Genomic DNA, 23,396 nt, shown 5'->3' with positions numbered 1-23,396 from the left:
GGCCCAGGTCTGGCCTGCAGGGTGCTTAGATCTGGCCCGTGGGGCCACTCTGGAAACAGCGAAGGACTGGCCTGCAGTGCTTCTGCCAGCGAAAACGGGCTCCCAAGCTCCGTTTTTGTTGGCAGAGCGCTCGGGCCACCATAGGCACCTCCGACACGAGTGACCACACCCACCCTGGCCATGCCCACCCCAGCCCCTCAACGTCAACCACAAACCTGATGAAGCCTTCAATGAAATCAAATTAGGCACCCTTGATCTAGACAACTATTTTAGCATGCTGTCCTCCAGTCAAGTGATAACACAAAGTGTGCCACTGCCAAGCCTTGTACTGACTTGTTAACAAAGCAACTGAAAGGCGCTGTCATAAAAACTTACTCTGGGGCAACGTGAGGAGCAATGATTGGTAGATTTCTGTGCAAGTGAAATTTTTTTTCCACCTATCATCTCCCTAATGTGGGGCTGGGTAAGATCTGAGATTTGACAGATAGAAAAAAACAGCAGGTTTAGCTATCAGATTTAGACCATAAACAGAGCCTTACATTCCTGTTTTCACCAAAATTCAGCCAAAATTGTTCTAAACTTATAGGCATTAATCAATAATTATATTTCTTGTTAAAATCAAATCTTTTCCCTCTTTATCATTTGTATTAATTCTGTACTGGCTTCTTTCCAGCTCTCTGACACCCTTCCTCCCTGTAAACTAGGATTTGCTGTATTTTGTAAAGGTCATAAAAGACATCTGCAAAACATTTATAATAAGAATCTGGTCCAACCAACTTTCCAGTTTTAATCTTTTTTAAAGTTTCGCAAGCGTCCCTCCACCATGTAGTCAGATCCAGTCACAATCTGTTTTTGTTCCTCTGCAATCTGCAGTAATTTTGTTTCTTAAAGTATTCATCTATATTTTTTTTTCCAGAGAAATATCTTGTCCTTTATGCAAATTGAAATAATATTGACGAAATGGTTTCTTGCATAGCCACCTTATCCACTAATGCAGTCTCTCCCTCTTGCAGTTTCAATATCTGTGCAGATGTTAAACTTTTTGATAAAAGTTGTTGTATCCTTGAGGCCCCCTCTCCTCCCTCTCTTATAAATCCAATCAGAGTGCTGATTGACCAAGTGGATTGCTCTTATCCTGCCACTCAGAAAATCTCTCTTTAGCTATACATTGATTACATCCAGAAATGTTTACGAAAGGGAGGCTCTTGCAAACATTGTGTTCAGATAGAGTGCTTTATACAGCTGTGCTTCATTCAAATTCCTTGATTCCCAGCTGCTTGACTCACGAGTCAACCCCCCCAAAACCTCTCAATTCTTGCAGTTTCTTCACAAGGAGCAGCTGTCTAGAGTGGGTGGTTCACAATCTCTCCTTGTTCAAGAAGACTTTGCCAGCTAGAATTCACCTTCTGGGGGCCAATCTGCCACAAGGTTGTCCTCCAAAAATCTTCACCTGGAAGCTCAGGACACAACATGTATTATTGATGGCTCTTTTCCCTGCCCCAGATTCCTAAAGCCTCTTCACTACAATCGGTCTCCTTCAAGGTTGCTTTCAAAAGAATCTGCAAGGTTTGCTTATTTGGATTGGTTATCCGGAATTTGGAGTTAAGCCAACAAAAGAATATTGATTTTTAATGGCATTTTATTTGTTAGATTTATACAAAGCTACACTGTGTGTGCGTATCTGCAGCATGTGTTTAAATGCATCTAAGTTTAATGATTAACTTAAGAAAAATACAATAAAATTGGAATACACTAAGAAGTTATTGGAACCTCCTCCTTTTAAACATGAAGCTACACAGGGAACTAATGAACTATGGAAGAGGGATGAGCTGCCAACATTAGAAAAAAAAGAAAGAAGTGTTTTTGCTTAGCAAGAATCTCCAAATTTAGAATTATGTCTCTGAACCCAAAGGGGCTTTTTCAAGAGTCAACTGGATTTTCTGGTTTTTCCTTGAAAACATTTTGCTTCTCATCCAAGAAGCTTCTTCAGCGCTGGATGACTGAGAATCCCCACAGATATATGTCTCTGAACAAAATCTATCTAGTATTTCAATTTTAAGGAAAGGAGGAAAAGGAGGGAAAATGACTAATTCCTAGAATCCCAACTGAAGGCTAAGGCACAGATGTAAAAAAATCATAAATTAATTATCAGCTAACTTTCTAGATCATTTTCTGGCTACTATAGATAGCCCTCAACATACAACCACAACTGGGACTAGAATTTCCAACATGTCAGTGTGGTCATAAAGCAAGTCACCTAACCAGACCCTATTTTACCACCATTTTTACCACAGCTGTTAAGCAAATCACCATGGTTGTTAAGTGAATCCAGCTTCCCCAGTTAGCACTGCTTGTTGGAGACCAGCTATGAAGGTTGCAAATCAGAATCGCATAAACCACACGATGCTGTATCCAGTTGTAAATGTGAGCCAATTGCCAGGTGTCCGAATTGCATCCTGTGCCTGCAGGGGTGGTATGACGGTCCTAATTTCAAGGAGAGGTTGTAAATAATCTTTTATGAGGAGTAACTTTGAACTGTCATCAAATGAATGGCCATAAGTCAAGGACCACCTATATGCAGTACTCCAAGGAGTGATTTTCTCGGAAGACAAATTGTTATTTGCCACTTATATGAAAGCGTTGCCTACTGATGCCAGGGATATTCGCTGGCAGCATTAGTGCCAAATGCATGTCTGGCGCTTGCCTAAGCTGGCTGGTATGATGACTGGAAAGGGAAGCAAGGAGTTATTATGATCCCCTGCTATTTTTCTGCAATGAGAGGAATTTTTTACTCCTGGCAGTTTGGCAACACGAATGATAGTCTGCCGATGTGGACTTATGACAGCCCGTGAAGGATTAATCTATCATCTTCCATTTCTTAGAACATTAGACATATGGCTAAATATTTTATCATTTCCCAGATTTCATGGGAATGTGTTCACACATGACAAATACATGACTCTAGGTGGCCATATAAAATCGAAATAATAAATACATAAATGGGAAAAAGAGCTTTCAGCCATGTGTGCAAAAGCGGGGACTAGAAAAAAGACCTTTGTCAAAAATGTTTTACGGGCCATAGGGATGTTGCTAACAGATCACACATTCCCATGAAATGTGGAAGGTGATAAAATATTTGGTCTTGTTTTTAATACAACACAATACTGAGCTAGTATATTTTTTTTCAGATACTTTGCAACAGCTTGTCTCTCACTAAGTGAAAAGAAGCTAAAAATGTTTGGATGAAGAAAATTTCCCATACTAAAGCCTAATGAAAGCTTAAGCAAGTAGGAAATTTTTGTGCTGTTCGTTCTACAGAGGAATCATTGGAGCAATGGTTAGTTAAGCACTTGGGCTTAATCATTACAGCTGATTTGCTAAAGATATACCTGAAGTATACCAGGGATTAAAGATATGGTTGACTTGGAGCAGTACCTTCGGTGTTACGTGAGCTAATGGGCTGAGTTTTTGCCTTTTGGGGAAGTGGCATATAACAATACTGTGCATAATAGCATTGGGTTCACCCCTTTCCGAGTGGACTGTATATGTTGGTAGACAATGGACAGTGGGGTAGCTCAGAGGGAAAAGGGGATTTTCACCTAAGTTGCTTTTCTTGTGGAAAAAAACTCAGATCTGGCTCTGCTTTTTCTGTACCAGTAAAGCTATACTTTGGGGAAAACAACGCCCTAGAAGTTTCTTTTGCGGCATGTGCCAATGAGATAGTTGACATTATATCACCTCCCCGCAAAAGAGAAAGAACACATTGACTGATGTTTCTGCATGCCATGCACAAGTATTGAACAGAAACACAGGACTTCAGGGGGGAAAAGGGGCGTTGGTTCTTACCTGATACGCTTCTTTTCGTAGAGCTGTTGAGAGTGTCCAGGTTGGGAGGAGCTCCAGTCTCGGCTCTCAAAGGCTGAGCTTGAGATTGAGGCACGCCTCTCACCATCACGTGGTCCTCCGGGCGCGCCCCAGTTTTGCGAAGACGAGAAGGAAGGTCCTGTTCTCATCTTACTCAGGAAAAAAATATTAGTTTGCTCGGTCGAACAGCAGGGTTTCCCACCAGACGGCCTACGGGTGGGGCTGGACACTCTCAACAGCTCTACGAAAAGAAGCGTATCAGGTAAGAACCAACGCCCCTTTTCCATAGAGCTGTCTCGAGTGTCCAGGTTGGGACATACCAAAGCTTGGCTAGTCCTGCGGGCGGGCTCCCGTCTGGAATGGGACCTCTCCTGGAACCCTGATGACCCGCTGGAGGGCACGCCCAACAGGAGAACCCCTCGGAGGTTGGAATGCCTCAACGAGAGGGCCTGATGAAGGAGACGGGGCTGTCTAAAGGTAGCCCTGCCGGGATGCCACGGATGCTTACTGAGACCGTGGGGCAAGGAGACTAGGTAGAGCGGCCAAAACCTTGTTAGGGACCCGGTGCACGAGGAGCCCGGGCAGAGGCGAGGATGGAAGTTCCCCTGAGAAGACCTAGCCAGAGTGAGGGAGGCGCCCTCAATAACCGGAGGGTCACCGTTGCGAGGGTGGCGATGGGACGCCCTAGGGTGTTATGGGATAGACCCTGTTGGGAACCCCCCTGAGAGAACTCCAGGTCAGAGTGATGGAGGGGAGACGTAAGGAGTTCCCAAACTGTGACCTGTGCTAGTGGGGACCAAGTTTGGTTCCGCCCAGAGCGAGGCGGTCGGCCCTGCTCAAGAGCCAACTGACCGAGGACCGCCCCAGAGGGAACTAAGGGTAGTAGTGAGGACCAGGGCAAGGGGTCCGTGTATCTGGATTATGAGGCTGTGGGCCGGGGCCCAGAGAAGGAACCCAGCTAACATGGGGTGGGGATAAATGTGTTGCCAGCCAGATGCCCTGGGGCAAGGTGAGGAGGACAAGGGTGCTCCAGACTATGAGCCTGCGTCCGGGAGCCGTATGGTCTACCGGGAGTCTTGGTATGGAGAGGTAAGGCAGATATGAGGATTAGGCTTCCCCAACGGTTTGGGCAAGGCTGAAGAGAAAGAGATTTTGCAGGAGTTAAGTGTCAGAGTGGAGCCAGACTAGGCGAGAAGCCTGAAGAGGAGGCTTTCTCGCTCTCCTTCTCCTCGTTTTTATACTTGTTTCTTTCTTTCTTTCTTTCTTTTTTGGGGGAGGGGGCAGCCACCTGGGGCGACTGCATTATCGGGAGACGGAACGAACCTCTCCCGGATCCCGGGAGGGCTTCCTGGACAGGTGCCTCCGGACCTGTCTGGTTCCGATCGGTCAGGAGGCCTGTAGGGAGATGATTGGTAGTACCTGGGGAAGGAGGAAGAGCGGGAAGAACCTTGGCGAGAAGAGGGAGAGGAACCTCTGAAATCAGACCTCCTAGCAAGAGAAGGGAGATATTTGCGCTTGTTGCGGGTCTCGGCCAGGAATGGGTCGAGAACTGGTCCAAATAGCTTCCCCCAGAGATGGGGGCTGATGCTAGCTTAGCCTTGTTTTTTACGTCCGCCTGCCAGTGGCGGAGCCAGAGAAGGCGACGGGCAGTAACCTGGGACGAGATGGCCCTGGTGGAGAATTTTGCAGCCTGGAAGGTGGCGTCTGCAGAGAACTCGGCTGCGGCCAGGATCTTGGCAATATCCTGGTGCGCTCTGAGATTAGCTGCGGGGACGTGCTGCTTGAGCTGCTGGAGCCACTTGATGGAGGTTCTGGTGAAAAAGACGCGGCCGTGGAGGCCCTGACCGCCCAGGCATCAGAGAGATGAGCGCGGCGCAGGGCCAGTTCAGCTCGTTTGTCCTCGGGCTGGAGAGCTTCGAGGGACTCGCTGGGAGTTGAGCGGGAGGCCAGACCTACTACGGGCTCGTCCACAGGGGGATCGAGCAAGGTAGAGAACTGCGGTTCAAGATTGAAAAACCGCTTGTCCTGGGCGTTGGGAGGAGGAGGAGGCCCCGAGGAGGCTAGCTGCCTTGGGACCATGTCAGAGGATATGGGTGGGACAGGAATCACTTCGGTTTCCACCACAGGCTGGGAGAAAATGGAGTCGGGAGGAACCCCGATGCCGCTGGGTTGGGTGTGGGGGAGGGTTCAGGCCCGAGGTATTCCTGGCCTTGAACAGGAGGGACCTAAATAGATGTGGTTTAAACAGCCCCAGAAACGCGGGCTGGCCTGGAGAGAGGCCCTCGTCCTCCGACATGTCCCCTTCTGGGGGCCTGCTCCCGAGAGGAGTTCACTGTCTACGACAGACCCCAATTCGAGATCCTCCTCGTCCCCAAAGAGGGTAGGGTCCCCGAGTTCCTGGGCCTCCATCTCCTCCATCTCCAAGGGCAGGGTCAAGTCCCCGTGGAGAGCTACCTGACCATGCGAAGTTGCTGATCCTCGAGCCTCGGGGCCTCAGGCCTAGGGGCCAGACCGGTCAGCTGCTGAAACTGTTGTGCTATCCCGTGCCGGATGGCCAGCTCCATCGCTCGTTTGAGATTTTCGGGGATTTCCACCGTGGGGGGTGGGTGAGGCTCCTCCGGGCGCAGACCTGCAGCAGCGGGGGGAAGGTGGCCTCAGGGGCCTGTCCAGGCTGCGATGAAGAGGCAGAAGCAGGGGAGGAGGGAGGATGGGTGGAGGTAGAGGGAGTGGGATTGGAAGGGTCCAGAGGCACAGAGCTTGACTCCTTAGAGCATCTGTCAATCTCCTTTTCAAGGGCCCTGTGTCGCCTAAGGGCATCCCTTTGAGAGGCTTTGGATGTTTCCTGTGCTTGTTTGCGCAGGTGGTGAGACTTCAGCCTTGGCCTTCAGTGAAGTGCCACGAGATGCATTGTCGTCTGCCATCTGGAGAGGAGAAAGGAGGGAAAGTTCTTGATTAACGTGAGGTGATTAACAAGGCTGGACACAGCCTAAGCAGGGCAGGGAAACCCAGTACTCGTTTCGCACCCCCTAGGTCAAGGGCAACAGAGGTGCTTTTGCGTTGTTGAGAAGTAGGGCCTAGCCCAGAAGCCATTTGCCAAAGATGGACGCCAAAAAACCGCCCCTGCCAGGCGGACCGGGGAAGGGGATGGCGGAGCTGCTACCTCCCTTGCTGGGGAGAGACTGTGTAGCCAGTAGACTCCTATATCTAGAGGAGTACCAAGGCAGGATTGCAAGGTACCAGCAGGGATTTGGACATTCCAAGGATCTGCCCAGGAATCAAACACAATGCGGCCTGCAGGTAGGCCTCGAGCAGTGGCAGGCGTCCTGGGGCTACCAACCAAAAATTTTAAAGTAAAATGCCATCACGGGTCCTCGGACAGTTGCGCGTTTGGATGCGGCCTACGTAGAGGCCGGGTATCCTAGCGCACGTTTTGCACCCCCTTTTGATCAAAAAAAATTTTTGTATTTAAAATAGGAGGCTGTTGCACAGCAGGGCCTAGCCCAGAAGCCAATTAGCCAAAAGTTGAACGCCAGGCAGCTACCCCTGCCGGACGGACCGGGGAAGGGGATGGCAGAGCTGCTAACTCGCCTGCTGGGGAAGGGCTACAGAGCCAACTAACCCTGGTTAGCCTGATAGAAACTAAGTGCAAACAGGCAAGGATATAGGCAGTCCAGAGTCTGCCTATAAAACCTTAAGAAAAACCCTGTTATAGGCCTCTGAAAAATGGCGCCCGGCCATGCGGCCACACACAAGATGGCGGCGACTCCTGCCACTCCCAAGATGGCTGACGCCACAGGGAGCCCAAAATGGAGGGCGCAATGACGAGGCAATCCCCAGCGGCGGCTATCACCCAGGAGAAGTTAAAAGGCCGGAGGCCACAAAGAAGTACCTGGAGAGGCAGGGAAGCATCTCCCTGGGTTAGAGGCGTTCGTGGGGAAACGGCCAAAGAACAAAAACAGGCAGGAAAGAAAGCGATGCAGCTTCGCACGGAGCGAAAAGGCAGCAATCGGAGGGGGCAGCGCTCGAAGCGCTGGATTCTCCCTAAAAGGATAGTGAAACAATTCCCTTAGAAGAAAAAGGCTCCCTAGGGAGCTCAAACCTCAGTTTCCTGCGCTGTCTGAGAGTCCAAGTTGATCAAAAAAAAAAGAAAACACAAGGTGCTAGAACGACCAGGAGCAAAAGGAAAACCAGCCTGACTGCCACGAGGCTGAGCAAAAAACTGGGGCGCGCCCGGAGGACCACGTGATGGTGAGAGGCGTGCCTCAATCTCAAGCTCAGCCTGTGAGAGCCGAGACTGGAGCTCCTCCCAACCTGGACACTCGAGACAGCTCTATGGAAAAAGAACCTGTTCACCTTTTCTTCAACTCATGTGCTTTCCTATGACCTTAGTCCAATTGATGTACCAAATATATATCCTAGGAAATGTTTCCTTACTAAAAAAGGTAACTATAATCCCAAAGCAGAGATATAATACAACAATTACATTATGAAGTTCATTTTACAGGACAGCAAGACCAACAGCAATGGTGATGGCAACCAAAATCAGTACTATTGGCCACCTAAATTCAACAGAGAGCCTGCAGGAGCCGATGACCTCAACTGGTACCAGAGAATGGCTTTGCATCGAACTGAATTCGTGCAGGGAGGTATTTGTGGAAGGACCCCTGAAACAGGTCTTCTTTTGGGTTACTACGCTGTGAGTTCTTGGCAGGTAGAATATCATCGAAGAAATGTGCCACTAGATCATGATGGGCAGATCAGCAGGAAAACAGGCAGAACATATATTTAGATTCCCAGCCATGCATGTATCATTATCTGCTCTCAGCAATATTGCGGCAGCCTAAATGGGTTTTTCATAAATGTTTATACCAAGTTTACAGAAGCTTGTTTCCTTTGATGACTTTGCACCAGGATGGCAATTAGTCTTAGAATGAGGAAATGCACCATATTTCAATTTAATGGTGCCTGGCTTATCACTTTGAGATTGAACTGTGTATGGATCCTACGATGATGGAATGTTCCCTCCTGTTTTTTTTTTTTTTCTCTTTTGTGCTAATTTTCATATCCATGCATTTCCCTGGACAGAGTCCAGAACCTATAAACAAATTTGGCATTCAATTACACACCAGTCCAACCTTCTCCAAAAAGTTACCTCTTGGTTATATCTGTTGGTGAAATTAGTTAGCATTGTGGTCCAGGGTATTTGATACTCAATATAGATTTTAAAAGTAATCAGGAAAAAGGAAAGGCTTAGATGAGCTAAAAATACTTGTAAAACAACAACTTCAGGCTCTGCCTAAATTGCAAAGCATGGCAGAATAAATGAACCAATGTGTGAAAGTAGAAGAAAGACTTCTGCTTTATGGTAATTGGGGATTTTGGAGGGAAGGGGGAACAACGAAAAACATCAACAGGAACATATTTTTAAGAGACTTGAGAAACCAATTAAAATAATAACATGCAATATTACCTGAGCAACCCTGAGCAATATTGTTTGAATAATAGATATTTCATAAATGTCTATGGAAATTTTTAGTCACCCAGGTCTGAAAAAGCACCGTTGGGATATATTTCATAAACTTCTCCACTTCATAAGTCTAACTAATCAACTTTCATTCTATGTCAATGTATGAAATGCTGTGGGCTGAATATGTCAGGCATCCCTTTGTACTTGAAAGGAAAAGTGGTATTTAACACAATTTCTATTACCTGTGAAATAAAATTAACCATATGCTTTATTCCTGCCCTTTCACTTTTGTCTCTCTGCAAGTCCAGGCAGGGTTGGGTAAAAAAAGGATCTGAAATTTTGAAAATGCAGTCAATGTTCACATCACACACCTACAGTACACTGTAATTTGTGTAATTAATCTAAGTGCTTTATTTATTTTGTAAATTGAATAATAAGCTAACTTACATGCTAGGTTTGCCCCAAAGACTATGCTAAAAGCGTGATTGTCTGACTTGTAGTTCAGAGCTTTGTGTGAATCTGCTAGCAATCTATACCGATGCAAGGTTTGATTTAGGAGAAAACATTTGATATTTTGCTATTTCCTGTGTTTTCCATTTCTCCTATTATTTTATCACTTATATGTCCTGTATTTTTGTCTGTAAAGCCTGAGGAAAAGGCAGTCATGCACAATCAATCACAATGCACTGATTTTTAATTGTTGTAAGATACATTGAGAAAAATATTCACTTAAAAACTAGTGCAGAATCAAAATGTGATGAGCAATAGAGCAACAGAGAGAAATGTAGAATAACTGAGACAAACATTTCAAATGAAGAACAAACAACAATCACCTCTGCTACAGAACATAGGGCTGTGTGAGTTTCATTGCTTTGACACATTTTAATGAGCCATGGGGGAATTCCTAAGACAAACATCTACCCCTATAGAAAAGAATTGGAGTTTGTTGCTTGCTTTATATATAAGCCTCAGGACTAGCTGACTGAGATATTTCCGCTGCTGGGGAACTTCCCAATGGATCAATTACATTTATATAACCCATTATTTATTATTTCAAAGCAAATGACTCGCACCCCTGACATGTGGTACACAAATAATGTATCTGAAGTTGAAAAACTGATATCATTTCTCACCTAGCTCTCTGTTATGAGATCATTTAAATAAATCAAATAAAAAATGGAGGTGAATAGGATTCTGGCATCTCTTGAGATCTGAAGGTGCAGGAACGATATTTTTTAGAAATAGTAACTACAATCATATACATTTGACAGACTTTTGGGTCTCATTCACCGGCAGTCCTCCTATGTATTCTAGGCTGTACTTGAACATTGATTCCTACTATTAGATACATTTGATTCAAAAGCAATGACATATTAAACTAGGGTGGATGAAGCTTAGAGACAGCAAAGAACTTGAAGAGAGGGACAGACAAGGAATCACAACTGAAGAGAAGGAGAGAAACCCAAAGGTGTTTTTTTCAAAAGGCAAGTGGTTTTTCCTTAAAGAAGTTTTGCTTCCTGTCCAAGAAACTTCTTCAGTTCACTGAAAAAGCTTCACTTCATTGGAGAAGCCTCACTTCAGTTGACTTTACTGAACTAAAGAAGCCTCTTGGATGAGAAGCGAAACGTCTTCAAAGAAAAAATAAAGTCCAGTTGCCTTTAGAAAAAAGCACTTTTGCAATAACCATGACCTGGATGACTTAGAATCTCCATAGACAGGAGAGAAAGACCGACCAATCTGGAGGCTGAACAAATCAAGAACAGTTACCCTTGCTAGTGGATATAATAAAACTTCCAATATGTCCCTCTGAATTAATAATACCAAATCATATAAATTTCCAGAATGAAGAATGATACAGTAGTGGAATATTCCTCAACTGAGCTGAGCGCAGAGAAAGTAACACCTTAAATAAGCTGTGGTATTAATTGCAAGAAGAGCAAAACACTAAGCACTTAAGATGTTGGCATTGACGTTTCTAGCCCTAAACAGCTTACAAAACCAACCACTCAGTCATTATGGTTTCAGGTTCATTGTTGATTTTAATCCTTATTTTTAAGGCCTTATATTTTGTCTTGTTTGAACCTTCATTAGCTACCTTGAACAGAGAGGCAGATAGAAATCAAACCAGTGTTTATTTTTCTCAATGAAATGCCCTGCAAATCCACCCATAGCAGGTTTAAGAACAGAGATTCAGCCAAAGTAATACCGGTAGTACTACAAAATACAGTGTGAAGGAAGAAACCATCCATTTGGGTTGCTTTTAGCTGGCTATATTCACTCTGATATTAAAACAGTGGAATGTGTAAACTTTGCGATGGGCCGTGCCTTGGGTGTAGGCAGGAGTTGCTTTTTAATAAACACAGAGTTCCCAGGAAATGTGCCTCTGGCCTTTTTTTTGCATCCTGGCTCCAATGCAGTAATTCAGCAACCGTTGCTTTTCGTCCAGGGTGTCAAATAGGCAGCATCACATGACATATCGGGACTTCGCTAAACCAGGTGTTTGACAGCCCTGCTCTTCATAGAGACTGGCCAACAGATTGGAAGTTACCAGTAAGGACTAAATTTAATTCAGACTGGACAAGTTCACATATGAAAAAGGGGGAGCAATGAATGAATAAATAATTCAAATATTTATTCACATCCGTGAAGCTACACGTTAGTAAAATAAATCCATTCTTTTTGTTGGGTTAGAATAGATTTTAACTTCCCTTCGTAGCCCTTCTGTACGATGTTAAAAAGGCAGACACGCATATGCCCATTATTTTCTTTCTCCAATGCCTTGCTTTTTTCCACAGCCCGTCACACTTCTGCACAATTATGTATCAAAATGTTTTGTATGTTATACTAAGACCTTGGTGCTTATCTTATCTTTGTTTCAGAGTCAAAACAAGATGCAAAATTTCAAACCCTTGTTTCCCATTGGTCACTGCGTCCCCATGGAGCTGCAAGTCAAAAGCTGAGCAAAAAACAAAGGGCCTTTTTCCCCCCCACTTAATCTTCAGCCCCCAGCCATTGCCTAAAGGATGGGGAAACAAAGGGTTAAACGTCATCAGTTTGAGTTGCTGTCCAAGATGGGCCTATTGACTGGGGCTTTCCAGCCCAGGGTTGCTAGGGGCGTAGTCTGTCCCTGTTGTTGTAACTAGAGGGAATAGTCTCTGTCTGGCTAGTAGTTATAGTTGCCATGTTTGCTATCCTTGTCACATTGTTCAGCTGCTGAATGAAGGATCCTAGGATACTAACTAATTTGCATGGGGCAACTTGTTCCTCTCCACCAACCATCTTAGTAGGACACAGAATAGCACTGCTCAATTACTGTTATGAGAACAAGACAACTGGGCAAGGGAGGGTCCAATTCAACATTCACAACCTCATTAAGTAACCAGAATTTGTAAGCCGTTTTCTGGAGTTGGAGTTATTCTTCAGTGTGTCAACTAAAGAGGACTGCAAAGCTCTTAATATTATTAACCATATAACTAATAAGACAATTAAAAAGAAGTTTTGAATCACAACAATTCACAGTGAAGTATACAAAGCATTGAACTGGATTGCTTTCATTTTCACTGCCTTAAGATATATTACTAGTGCTTTTCACTGACATCCACCCCACCCCCACCCCAAAAAAATCAAGTTGCTAAATTTGCACTATGTACCTTACAAATAAGTGCAAAGAACTATGGTTCCAATCACTTTGACTACATCGAAACTACACTGAAGTACTTTCATTCTGCCTCTCCATCCGCAGTATTTATGGAGCTAAGTTTACTTAGTTTCAAGTAGATTGCAAGACAAATGCATATTGTTAGGGTAAGATTGTCCATCAATGAAAAAGGTGAAATTTGGTAAAAAACAGCCACAAAAGGAAACTCTTGTACGGAAAATTATCAAAAATTATGGTAGAAAATGAGTACAAAACTAATTTAAAAAGCAGACAAGTATTACTGTCTGAGCACTTATTTCTTCGGGAGAAATGTGAGTTTTCTGGAAGACTTCACATTAGACTCTTTTGAAAAAAGTTTTCCAGTTCCTTCAGTCAATGGAAAAATGTATATCACCGGTTAATTTTTATTTAAATATAGTAAAAACAAAGCTAATTATGAATACTATGTAAATTTCTCAAAAATCTTTCTTCTACTAGCTGAAAATAAATAATTTATTTGGCAGAAAGAGTGGAAACTGGGAGAGAGATGAATATGTTACATTCAGATTAAAACCTTTCTTTGGGAATTATTTTATTACAATGCTTATAATTATTCTAAACATAGCTAATTGAGTACATTTTCCTTAATTAAGAGAAATAATAGCGATAGTACTACACCTCACAGCATTAATTTTAGCATGTGTGAATTTGGCACCTAAATTTATCTGTTTCCATAAAAGTCAGTTGGAAAAGTTAATTAGAATTTAATTAGCATTATCCAACTGAATTTACACCAGGTTTGTGTTACTTTATTGCTAATTTATTTTATCACCCAATACACTTTGAAAAGTATGCTTGTAAAGTAGAAGAAATCCGGAAAAATTAGGTGAATGTAATATTTTCTACTGACATTGGAATCCATCTTATATCTTTGCATTTTTTAAATCAGCTTGCGTGGAAGTGGCTTTAAAGAGAAATTGCAGAGGCAGACACTAATATTACCATCAGAATAAAAATTTGATGTATTCTATGAGTTTTCCATCGCAACATTTTCTTTCTTTTAGAATGCTTAAAAGGGAGGAGATAAGACCTTATCAGCAATTTCCATTTCTACCACCATCACCTCACTTTCAGAAAACAAACTTCCCGGACTTCCAGTTTGAAGGGCTTTGGCGACAGACAGAAATCCACGATCGTGTGCGGTTTCTGTCTGGGCTCACCGCTGGAGCTCCCCGAGCCGACTGGTTTTGGGGCTAAGCCACCCCGTAGAGGTGGTGAAGAGAGGGTAGACCGCCAGCAGGGTCGAGGAGAGCCGCATCTCTCCTCCTCAGCTGGCCATTACTCCCTTTCCTGAAGGCAGTTGTAGCGGTGGTCAGAAATGCCCACCACAAAGAAGAACTCGACTGGAAAAGAATGTGCAGGAGGAAGATAAGAAGTGAGTTTTGGCTGACCGGGTTAAATTGTAAAAGCAACAACCAAGGCACCTCTGGAATTTAAACTTACAAAAAATAACATCGCTCCCAAAGAAGAGTTGGAAGCAGAGAAGGAAAGTGAAAAGGGAAAGGTTTGGCTTTTTTCTTCTTCTCTCTCCTTCCCTATACTGACAACTAAGAGACTTAAATAAGAAATCGGAAAAATCCGCTTTGACATCAATAGGCAATTAAGCTGAAAATAAAACAAAATGCCAAAGGGATAATAAAGATTTCTGGACATTAAAAACTTTCTTTTTCATAAGCAGGAAGGGAGAGAAAAAGAATAAGGGCAGGATCTGGAAGAGGGAGAAGACTGCTTGGAATTAAAAAGAATTTAAAGTAAAACTTCAACAAGACTTCTAAAAGATACATTTTAACTGAAACTTTGCAACTAAATAGTAACCCCAGGAAGAGAAAGTGGAAAAAAAGAGCAAAAAAGAAACAGCTTGCATGTATTTGGACTATTTGGTGATCTTTGGATTTTTGGTTATTATATTTGAATGACTAAAATCAATCGGGTGGTTGTTTAAAAATTTATACAATGGCACCACTTCTGGACGAATTGAAAATGGAACTTAAAAAGTACAAAGAAGATGCACAAGAAGGGAAAGGTTCTTTTGGCTTCGTTTTTCAATTCTTAGAAATGGAGATTTGGAACTATGAGAAGCAACAAGACTGCAAAACAAGAAGACTAGGACAAAAGAAGAAGCCATCTTTAATGAACAAGTAATTCTATGTAGGGAAGAAAAAGGAAAGGGGGGAAAGAGAATGGAGAATTTAAGACTTAAAAAAACAACCAAAGAAAAGAAAAATAATTTGAAAAATAAGTATAATACTGGAAAGCAACAGAAAAGGGGAATACAGAAGAGAGAAATAGAGGTAGAGAGACAAGAGGGTAAAAAGGGGAGAGGGAAGAAGAGAGGGAAGAAGGAAAGGAAAAGAAATTACAAAGGACTGGGGCAAGATATAGAGAAACAGGATCTATTTAGAGATAATGGGTGAAAATCTAACTGAAAAAGGGATTCTGTAAAGGTACATAAGATTGTATTGTTATATTAGTAATAGAAATAACTTTAGAAAATTGGAAACAACGTATGATTAAAATGTGGGATAAAATAGTTAGTGTAATTTAGTGAAGTGTTTGTGAATAAAATAAGTGAAATAAAATAAATGAGAAAATTGAATTAGGAAGGAACAGGAACATTTTAATTAGTTAATGTTTTATAAAATATAAGTGAAGAGGGGGGGAATTAACTATGGAAAGCTTATAATTGTTCCCATAGAAGTATGATATTTAATTGAAATGTTAAAGATGTTAAGACTTTAATGAATATTAATATTAATGATAGAATTGAATTGGAATGGAATGTTGTTTTAATTATATACATTTATATTTTTTTTCTTTTTTTAAGAATACAGTGTGTATTTTAAGAATGTACCAAGCAGAATCCGAATGGAAGTTATGTATTATATTGAATTGAATTATAATGAATGTTACAACTTTAGGGAAAAGATATAAAGGCATCATACTCCAATCAGTAACTACAGGAGAAATTTTGTTTAATGAGAAAAGATAATAGATAATTGAAACAGGACAGACATAAAATATAAATACAATGATTTGAATTGAGATGAGATAATTAAAATAAAATTGAGAAAATTAAAAGAGGCGAGAAGCTATGTAGAAAATGTAAAATAGTAATAAAATATGGAATAGAATATAAAAATGAGCATGAACCTGAATTTGTGTCTGTATGAAGAAATGTAACCCGGGATTACGCTACTTTAAAAAAAGATGTTTTATTTGTTCTCTTTGTGAAAACTCAAATAAAATTTACAAAAAGAAAAAAAAAGAAGACAAACTTCCCATAAGCTCATCTTAATAACTTTTATAACTTATACAGATCTGGAAGTTAAGCAAGCTTAAACCTGGTCAGTGCTATGATGACACATCACCAGGGTATTTCGAGGCTGGAGGCAAAATTGGGGAAAAGTAAAAAAAAGTACACCAGAGAAGGTAATAGAAAAATCACTTCTACATTGTTGACCAGGAAACTGCATGGATGTGTTTGTAGCCAAAAGTTCTCCTCAGCTCAAGGGAGAACTCTACTTTATCTCCTCAAAAAATGTCATAAAATGTGACTTCTTACATAATTCTTGGCGTTTGTTTTATCCTTCACAGCTGCAGAAGTTGGAATTGAAAACAGCTGCAAACACACACAGACACACAGAGAGAGAGAGAGAAAAGAGGGAGTACAGCCACAGACACAAAGGAAAAATCAGAATTAAAACCATATGGTCAGAAACAATAAACTAGAGGAAATGGTCTCTGAGACTTGAGCAGACTTTGGGGAAGGGAGAATAACTTTCAAAATGTGATATGAGCCACAATCTAAAAAATCTATTTTCTAATACGTTATGTTTCCCATTTTAATAGGAGCAGTTGAGGGGATGTCCAAAAACACAGTGGTCTTTCTCTTTGGCATTAATGGTTAGAACTGTGGTGTATAGTGTCCTCACCAGAACAACTCCTTCAGGCAAAGCAGCAGTCAACAATTCCTTCATGACTGAGTAGCAGTCAAGTACTCTTTCCCTGCAAGGAATGGGTGGAAGATCTCACTACTTCAGGGACAGGAGATTAGAGTGAACTCTGAACTCAGTTCTTTTCCCCCACAGGAAAAACGATAGTACTGTAATAAAAGGGTTCGGCATTGGAAATTCCATTCACTGTCTTTTTTTCTCTATAAATATACCCCTCCCATATTGTGTAGGCTGGCCCTAGCCGAAAAATGAATATAAGAAAGAATTTGATTCAGCAAGAACAAGGGAAGCATTGTGTCTACACTGGCATGGATTAGTTTCAAGGTCAGGAGCTTGCAGGTACTTACCCCCTAAGAATTGGATGCCTCCAGCCACCCTGCCCACAGTCCTGGAGATCAACTCGTAGACACAGCATCCCATAAGTGCAGTGAGGGCCACTAGAAGAAGCAGGCCACAGCCCAGGCCGGTCACCACTGTGCAGATCTGCCATTCCACACTTGGAATGGCCTGGAAGGATGCGTAACGTCCACACTGCTCCACCATTACTGTAATCTGGCGGCTCTCATCTCGAACAGGATAGGAACATCTCCGGAAAGTGCCAAAAGAAACGGATTTCTCCAGCTGAGAACCCAGCAGCCAATAAGGCATGAAGAAACCCACACAGGAGGCTCCAGCACAAAGGAAGGAAAGCAAGGCCCAGATCACTCCGGCATACGTCAGGCTAGAGGCCATTTTCCCAGTCATGATGACTCAGAGGAACTTGGAACAAAATCCGCCACCTGATACACTCGTTTTGGAGATCTGTAGGTATTTCCTCAGTCCCAGGAACCTTGGAGTCCAAGGAAATCTTCCATAAGCGCCGTCAGACTCACTTCTTTTATTCTTAAGATTCCTGGTATGGCAGAGATGGTTCTTCTCCTTGTTATTTCTTCATCCCCAACGGAAGCTGCAATTGCAATGAGAAGCATTAAGGACGGGAGCAGGACAATGAAAATTGGGAAGGGGGCCAAGAAAAGTAGGCGATGAAAATTAAGTTTCACTATGAAGCCAAGCTGGGGAGCCATGCAAGAAATGCAAAATTGAAGGTTGGGTTAGATAACTTGTTCCAATCCAACCACCATTTAATGAAGGTGTTCAGAATGAAAGGATGGGTAGTCCTACCAGGCATCGGGGCTGGGAAAAGCTGCAGGGAGGTCACCACATCCAGCCCTGGACTCTGTTCTTATGGCTTTTTAGTGTCAAGTGGAAATGAACCCATGAATGACAAAATCCCACCTTTTGGTTTGGTGAAGAAACAGGTCAGTCCATCTCATCTTTCCTACCACATCTGGTTGTCAGTTGGCAAACAAAAGAAAAAGAGCTCTCTTGTTCTTTTGACATGAGGAAGTCAGCAGTGGAAGCTTTATGGAGCCTGGAAATACCACCCAACAAAGCCCATGGTCACGTCACAGAAGTCAGCTGGGAAGCCCACATCTGCCTTGCCTTGTGATCGAGACAGCCAAGAACTACTAAAATCCAAGGTGACTATTGAGGGCAGCAAGTAGATACTAAAAGCTCTGACTGCTGCTATGCAAGTGGTCGTCCATATTTTTGCAGCCCAGTTAGCCTTCCAATATCCATCCTGAGTTAAATGAAGCGCTCAATAACACCCTGCCAGTAACAACGCCTGGGAATGGCTACAAAACCCTTAGGGCAGAAAGATTGGAGAAATAAGAGAGCAATGTCCCAAGACTTTTTCCTCCTGCTATTCCTGTTTATGCCTAAAAGGAATAAACTGAGCTTTCAAAGATCAGGAAGACAATTGAACAAAACCCCCAAATGGTCTTGCCTTTTAGAAGAGGCTGTAAAAGAGGGAAGTTAACACTTTCACAAATTAGGCTCTGCCCCCACTGTTTTTCTTCTCAGAGTTATAAGCCCCTGCCTAGATCCCAACAAGAGAACAAACACCAGCCCGGATCACCTTTCAAACCAGAAGGGAAAAGAATGGGCTGGATCGCATTTGATAACAGGAGGAGGAAAATCTGGCAGTCCTGTCAAATCCAAAACCCAGGCTGCACCCCTGGGAAGGAAGAAGGCCAGGATCAGGCAGAGGAGCCTTCTTTGAGCATCCATATATATGTGTGTGTGTGTGTGTGTGTGTGTGTGTGTGTGTGTATGTGTATGTGTATGTGTATGTATATATGTGTGTATGTGTGTACACACACACACACACACACATATATGTGTTTTCTTAAGTTTTCGCAGGTACTTACATGTATGGTATTCAGCTTTGTTCAGAGGAACCCAATACAGAAGCCTGATGATGGCAGATGAGATTCTGCAGAAACGTTGCTACAACTCTAAAAGCACAACTATAATGATGTGGGAAAATACCCGAACAAAGCTGAATACCATTCATATCTATCTCTATCTCTATCTCTATCTCTATCTCTATCTCTATCTCTATCTCTATCTCTCTATCTATCTATACACACACATATACATATATGTATGTATGTATACACACACACACATATTTTGCCCACCCACGGTAAAGCGAGATGCACGCCGCGCCCCTCTCCACTCCCCCGGGTGCCTGCTTCGCTCAAAGGAAACTGGAACGGGCAGCAACCGAGGGGAAAGAGGCGCAAAGGGGGAGGAGGGGGCGGCGAAAAGAGAGAGAGAGAGAAAAAAAGAGAAGCTGTTTGCAAACTCTCCCGCGCTGGCTGTCAATCCGGGGAAATGAGGTGGGCGAAGGGGGTGTCTCTCTCCCGCCCACCCCCAAGTGCTGAGTCACGGCCTTTCTCCGGACGGCCGGGCGTCAATGCCGAGAGGGCGCTTTGCCAAGCCTGCCCCGCTGGAACTTGCCGCTTAAGTTTGGGTTCTGCTGGGCTCTCCCACTGCCGCCTGGAAAGGAGACGATCCCCGGCACTGAGAGAAGGAAGACCCGGGGCTGGCGTTGGGAAGGCGGGGGAAAAGCGGGCGGGTGTTCCGACCCCACCTCCCCTCCTGCTCTTGGATCTGGGGCAGGCAAGGTCTCTTTTTTTCCACCGTTTGCCCCAAACGGCTTCTCCGCCCGCGGTGCTGGGCAGCGGCAGCTCCTTGGATCGGGACGAGGATCGCGTCCCCGTCCCCTCCCCGTCCCCCACTCTCTCGGTTAACTCTAAGCCTTTTTTACCAACCTGTCTTGCGCCGATCCGGCAACACATGGAAGCTTGCAAAGCGCGGCCTTTCTGCAGCTGCTCGGCACGCGTCGGAGCCGGGAAAGCTGCAGCGGCGGCGGCGGCGGCGGCGGGGGCGGCTTTTGGTCCGGAGCGCAGGACCAGCTGCGGCCGCCGCGCTCGGTTCTGGGAGAGAAGAGACCAAGCAGGGTCCCAAAACCTCGGGCGCGAGGAGCTCCGCCCCCCCTGCCACCTACGAGGACGAAGAAGGGGGAGCTTCGCGCTCAGCCTTGTAAGGCGAAGGAGGACAACACCCGAAGAGAAGCGATCGCGGCGAGGCGGAAATCGAGAGCGCATCTCTCTAGCATCTTGGCGGGTGGGTGGGGGTGGGGGAGTGAGAGGAGGGAGGACCGCGCAGAAGACTGAGCGGGGACGGAGGGGGGTGGGGGTGGGGGTCGGGGGGACGACACAGGTGTGAAAACAGCCCGGCCCGACCTGTGCGAATCTCACTTTTTTTTGAAGAGCCGAGGGAATAGGGTAGTGTCACATTGCTCTTCCCATTAAGCGCGTGAAATGTCTGAAGGAGTAAAGGCAGTGCTGAGCGCCCCAGATCCCTGGAAATATTGATTTATTTGTCTGGCGGATAGGGGGGTGGGTGGGTGGGCTCCCTGGGAATCTCTGGGTTCTTCAGTTTCTTAAAGAATAGGATGAGCAATTAACCCTTCCCTTTTATAGTTTCAGAAATGCAGTTCATACATACATTCAATCAATCATCCATCGATCAGAATAGAGCTTTCTTAGGAGAGATCTATATAAGAGAGCAGGTTTTAAGTTAGGAAACTGCCTTTTAGCATAATAAGAGAATAACAGAGTTGGAAGGGACTTTGGAGGTCTTCTAGTCCAACTCCTTGCTCAAGCGGGAGGCCCTATACCAGGGGTGTCAAACTCGATTTCATTAAGGGCCACATCAGGATTGGGTTTGATCTTGGAGGGCCGGTGGGCGCGTGGACGTGCTGGGTGTGACGTGGGACTGCACCTCCTCAGACATGGTTTCATAGACTTCTAAAAATAGGGAGGCCTACATTTCTGTGATTTTCTTTGATCACCTTTATGAGAGACCAGATCAAGAAACTGACTCCATAGGAAGACTAGAACTACAAAATTATTGACATAGGCTACAGTAGCAGAATCCTGCAAGCCTGAAAGGCAAAAGTTTTTACTTTTCCTCCCTTTTATAACCTTCTGAGTCCAAGGCCTTGTTTTGGGCCTGGAAAGCCTCTTGGAGGACTCCAGAGGCTCCATTTTGGGCCTGGAAGGCCTCCAGAGGACTCCGGAGGTCAAAAGTGGTTGTAGGGGTTCTGTGCCCCCTGCCCGTGCCCCATTTTTGCTAGCAGAGGCACCACGGGCCAATCCCTTGCTATTTCCACATCGGCCCCACAGACCGGATCTTAAGCACCCCTGAGTTTGATACCCCTGCCCTATATCATTTCAGATAGGTGGCTGTCCAATCTCTTCTTAAAAACCTCCCGTGATGAAGCACCTACAGCTTTTGAAGTTATAATTTAATCATAAATTAATGGATGGAAATCCATCTAAATTAAATCTGACATTGAATCAATTATTTTTAGACAATATAGGAGAATATTTGTAGCTCAGGGTTGAAATGAAGGGTTCTTGGTGTTCTCTGAACTTGGCTGGGTTTTTTTTTTTTTTGGCAGATATTTCATTATCCAGACTTGGTAACATCATCTGTACTAGCATTGATGATGTTACCTAGTTTGGGTAATGAAACATCTGCAAGAAAACAACCAAGCTGAGAGAGCAACAAGGATCCCTTATTTTTAGACAGCTAAAAAATGACTGAATTTATGAGCATGACTTTCAATATGTTAATATTAATACACTTATCGTTTTCAGCATATTATTTTTCTTAAAAAGTCAATATAGAGAATTGCCTACTACGGTATTGCCTGTTATGTATTTAAGGATTCCAGTAAAAATGGTTTTTATTATCTAACCTGCTTTTTCAGGTTAAAATATATCTCAAATTTGGCACAAGAGTTGGCACTACTTTGAACAACTTTACATCTCATTTAGTAGGCATCTAAATCTGATTTAGATTAATTGGGTTTCCGCCCCAGAATCATAGTTTATTTTCTCTCAGAAATCAAGTAATATTGATAGAAAACAAGATGGTCTTGGTTTTAACATGTCCAATTTGCATTTCACATGTACATTTTTAAGTAAATTTTTAAGAAATTTGATATGCACATCTATGTAATTCTGTCTTCAAATTCAAAAATAAGTGCAAGCATTAAGTTATGGTTTGCCCTTGTAACATTATACGTCCTCTTGAATGTCTGTGCCACCATGATTTCCAACATCTTCATAAGCACAACTTTTTTGGGGCCAAATGTGGCCTTTGAATGCTAAGGACTCCAGTACTTTCTGAAAAAATAATTGTAGTAAAGATGGGGGGAGCTAAATTTGATTTATTTTATATAGGGATCATTTTAAAAACTCCCTTTTTATAACCCTGTAATCCTTTAACTCAAGGTAAAGTTGGGTCAACTGGATGGAACTGAGCGTTTGCCAGCCTGATGCCTTCCTGATGCCACACAGAGTTCACGGCAGATGTTTTTTTTCTTTGAGCTCTAAGAAAGAAAAATTTGCCGCTGCCTAAGACTGAACTCTCAATTTATTCATTAAACCTATTTATTGTTTTTATTATTACCGTATTTCCCCCAAAATACTACCTACCCTGAAAATAAGCCCCAACCTGGGATTTCATGCCTGCACCTAATATAAGCCCTCCCCCAAAAGTAAGCCCCAGTGAAGCGGGGTTGGGCATGGCCAACATTGAAGGCAGTGAGTACATGCGGGCCAATGGTGTCTCACAGCAGCCACAGCCCACACAGCACAGGTGAGTTGAGTACCTGTGCAAGAAGCAGACAGAGGCAGAGGCAGTTGAGGGGGGGAGGCAGGCAATTCAGATGGAATATTTCTTAAGAACTCTGAGAAATCAGACTGAATGTGGATGCATACATCTGAAAGAATTGTTCTACATTCCAAATATAAATCCCAATCCTATAATTAGACTGTGCAGAGAGAAAGGAAAGAGGCTAAATAGATGGCAGATGGAGCACTTGAAACAAAACCTTTTGAAGACTATACTTTACTGGCACATCAAGCATTATCTACCAGGCAACTGCAGAGGTCCCGATGAAATTTCATGTAGTTGGGGAAATTCACAATTGAGGACTATACCGTGGGTA

At 43.6% G+C, this 23,396-nt stretch overlaps 1 protein-coding gene across 2 annotated transcripts in view; it reads right to left on the bottom strand.

The window, feature by feature from the left end:
* LHFPL6 (LHFPL tetraspan subfamily member 6) overlaps positions 1–20,485 on the bottom strand; it is a 35,485-nt gene extending 15,000 nt beyond the window's left edge. The window contains exons 1-2 of one of the 2 annotated variants that reach the window (XM_026710464.2): positions 20,143–20,485; positions 17,329–17,927 (exon numbers count right to left, since the gene is read on the bottom strand). In XM_026710464.2, the coding sequence (XP_026566249.1) occupies positions 17,329–17,725 (397 nt within the window). In that variant the 5' untranslated portion in view covers positions 17,726–17,927; positions 20,143–20,485. Of the gene's footprint in view, positions 1–17,328; positions 17,944–20,142 lie in introns of those variants that run through there. The other variant, XM_087918381.1, reaches the window with a different exon arrangement.
* Positions 20,486–23,396: the final 2,911 nt, after the last annotated feature.

Source organism: Pseudonaja textilis, chromosome 1 (genome assembly GCF_049901715.1).
Source record: "Pseudonaja textilis isolate UNSWEBS1 chromosome 1, rPseTex1.2, whole genome shotgun sequence".
In the NCBI taxonomy this organism is placed as follows: domain Eukaryota; kingdom Metazoa; phylum Chordata; class Lepidosauria; order Squamata; family Elapidae; genus Pseudonaja; species Pseudonaja textilis.
The sequence above is the reverse complement of the archived record's forward strand: the minus strand, read 5'-3'. Positions and strand labels throughout refer to the sequence as shown.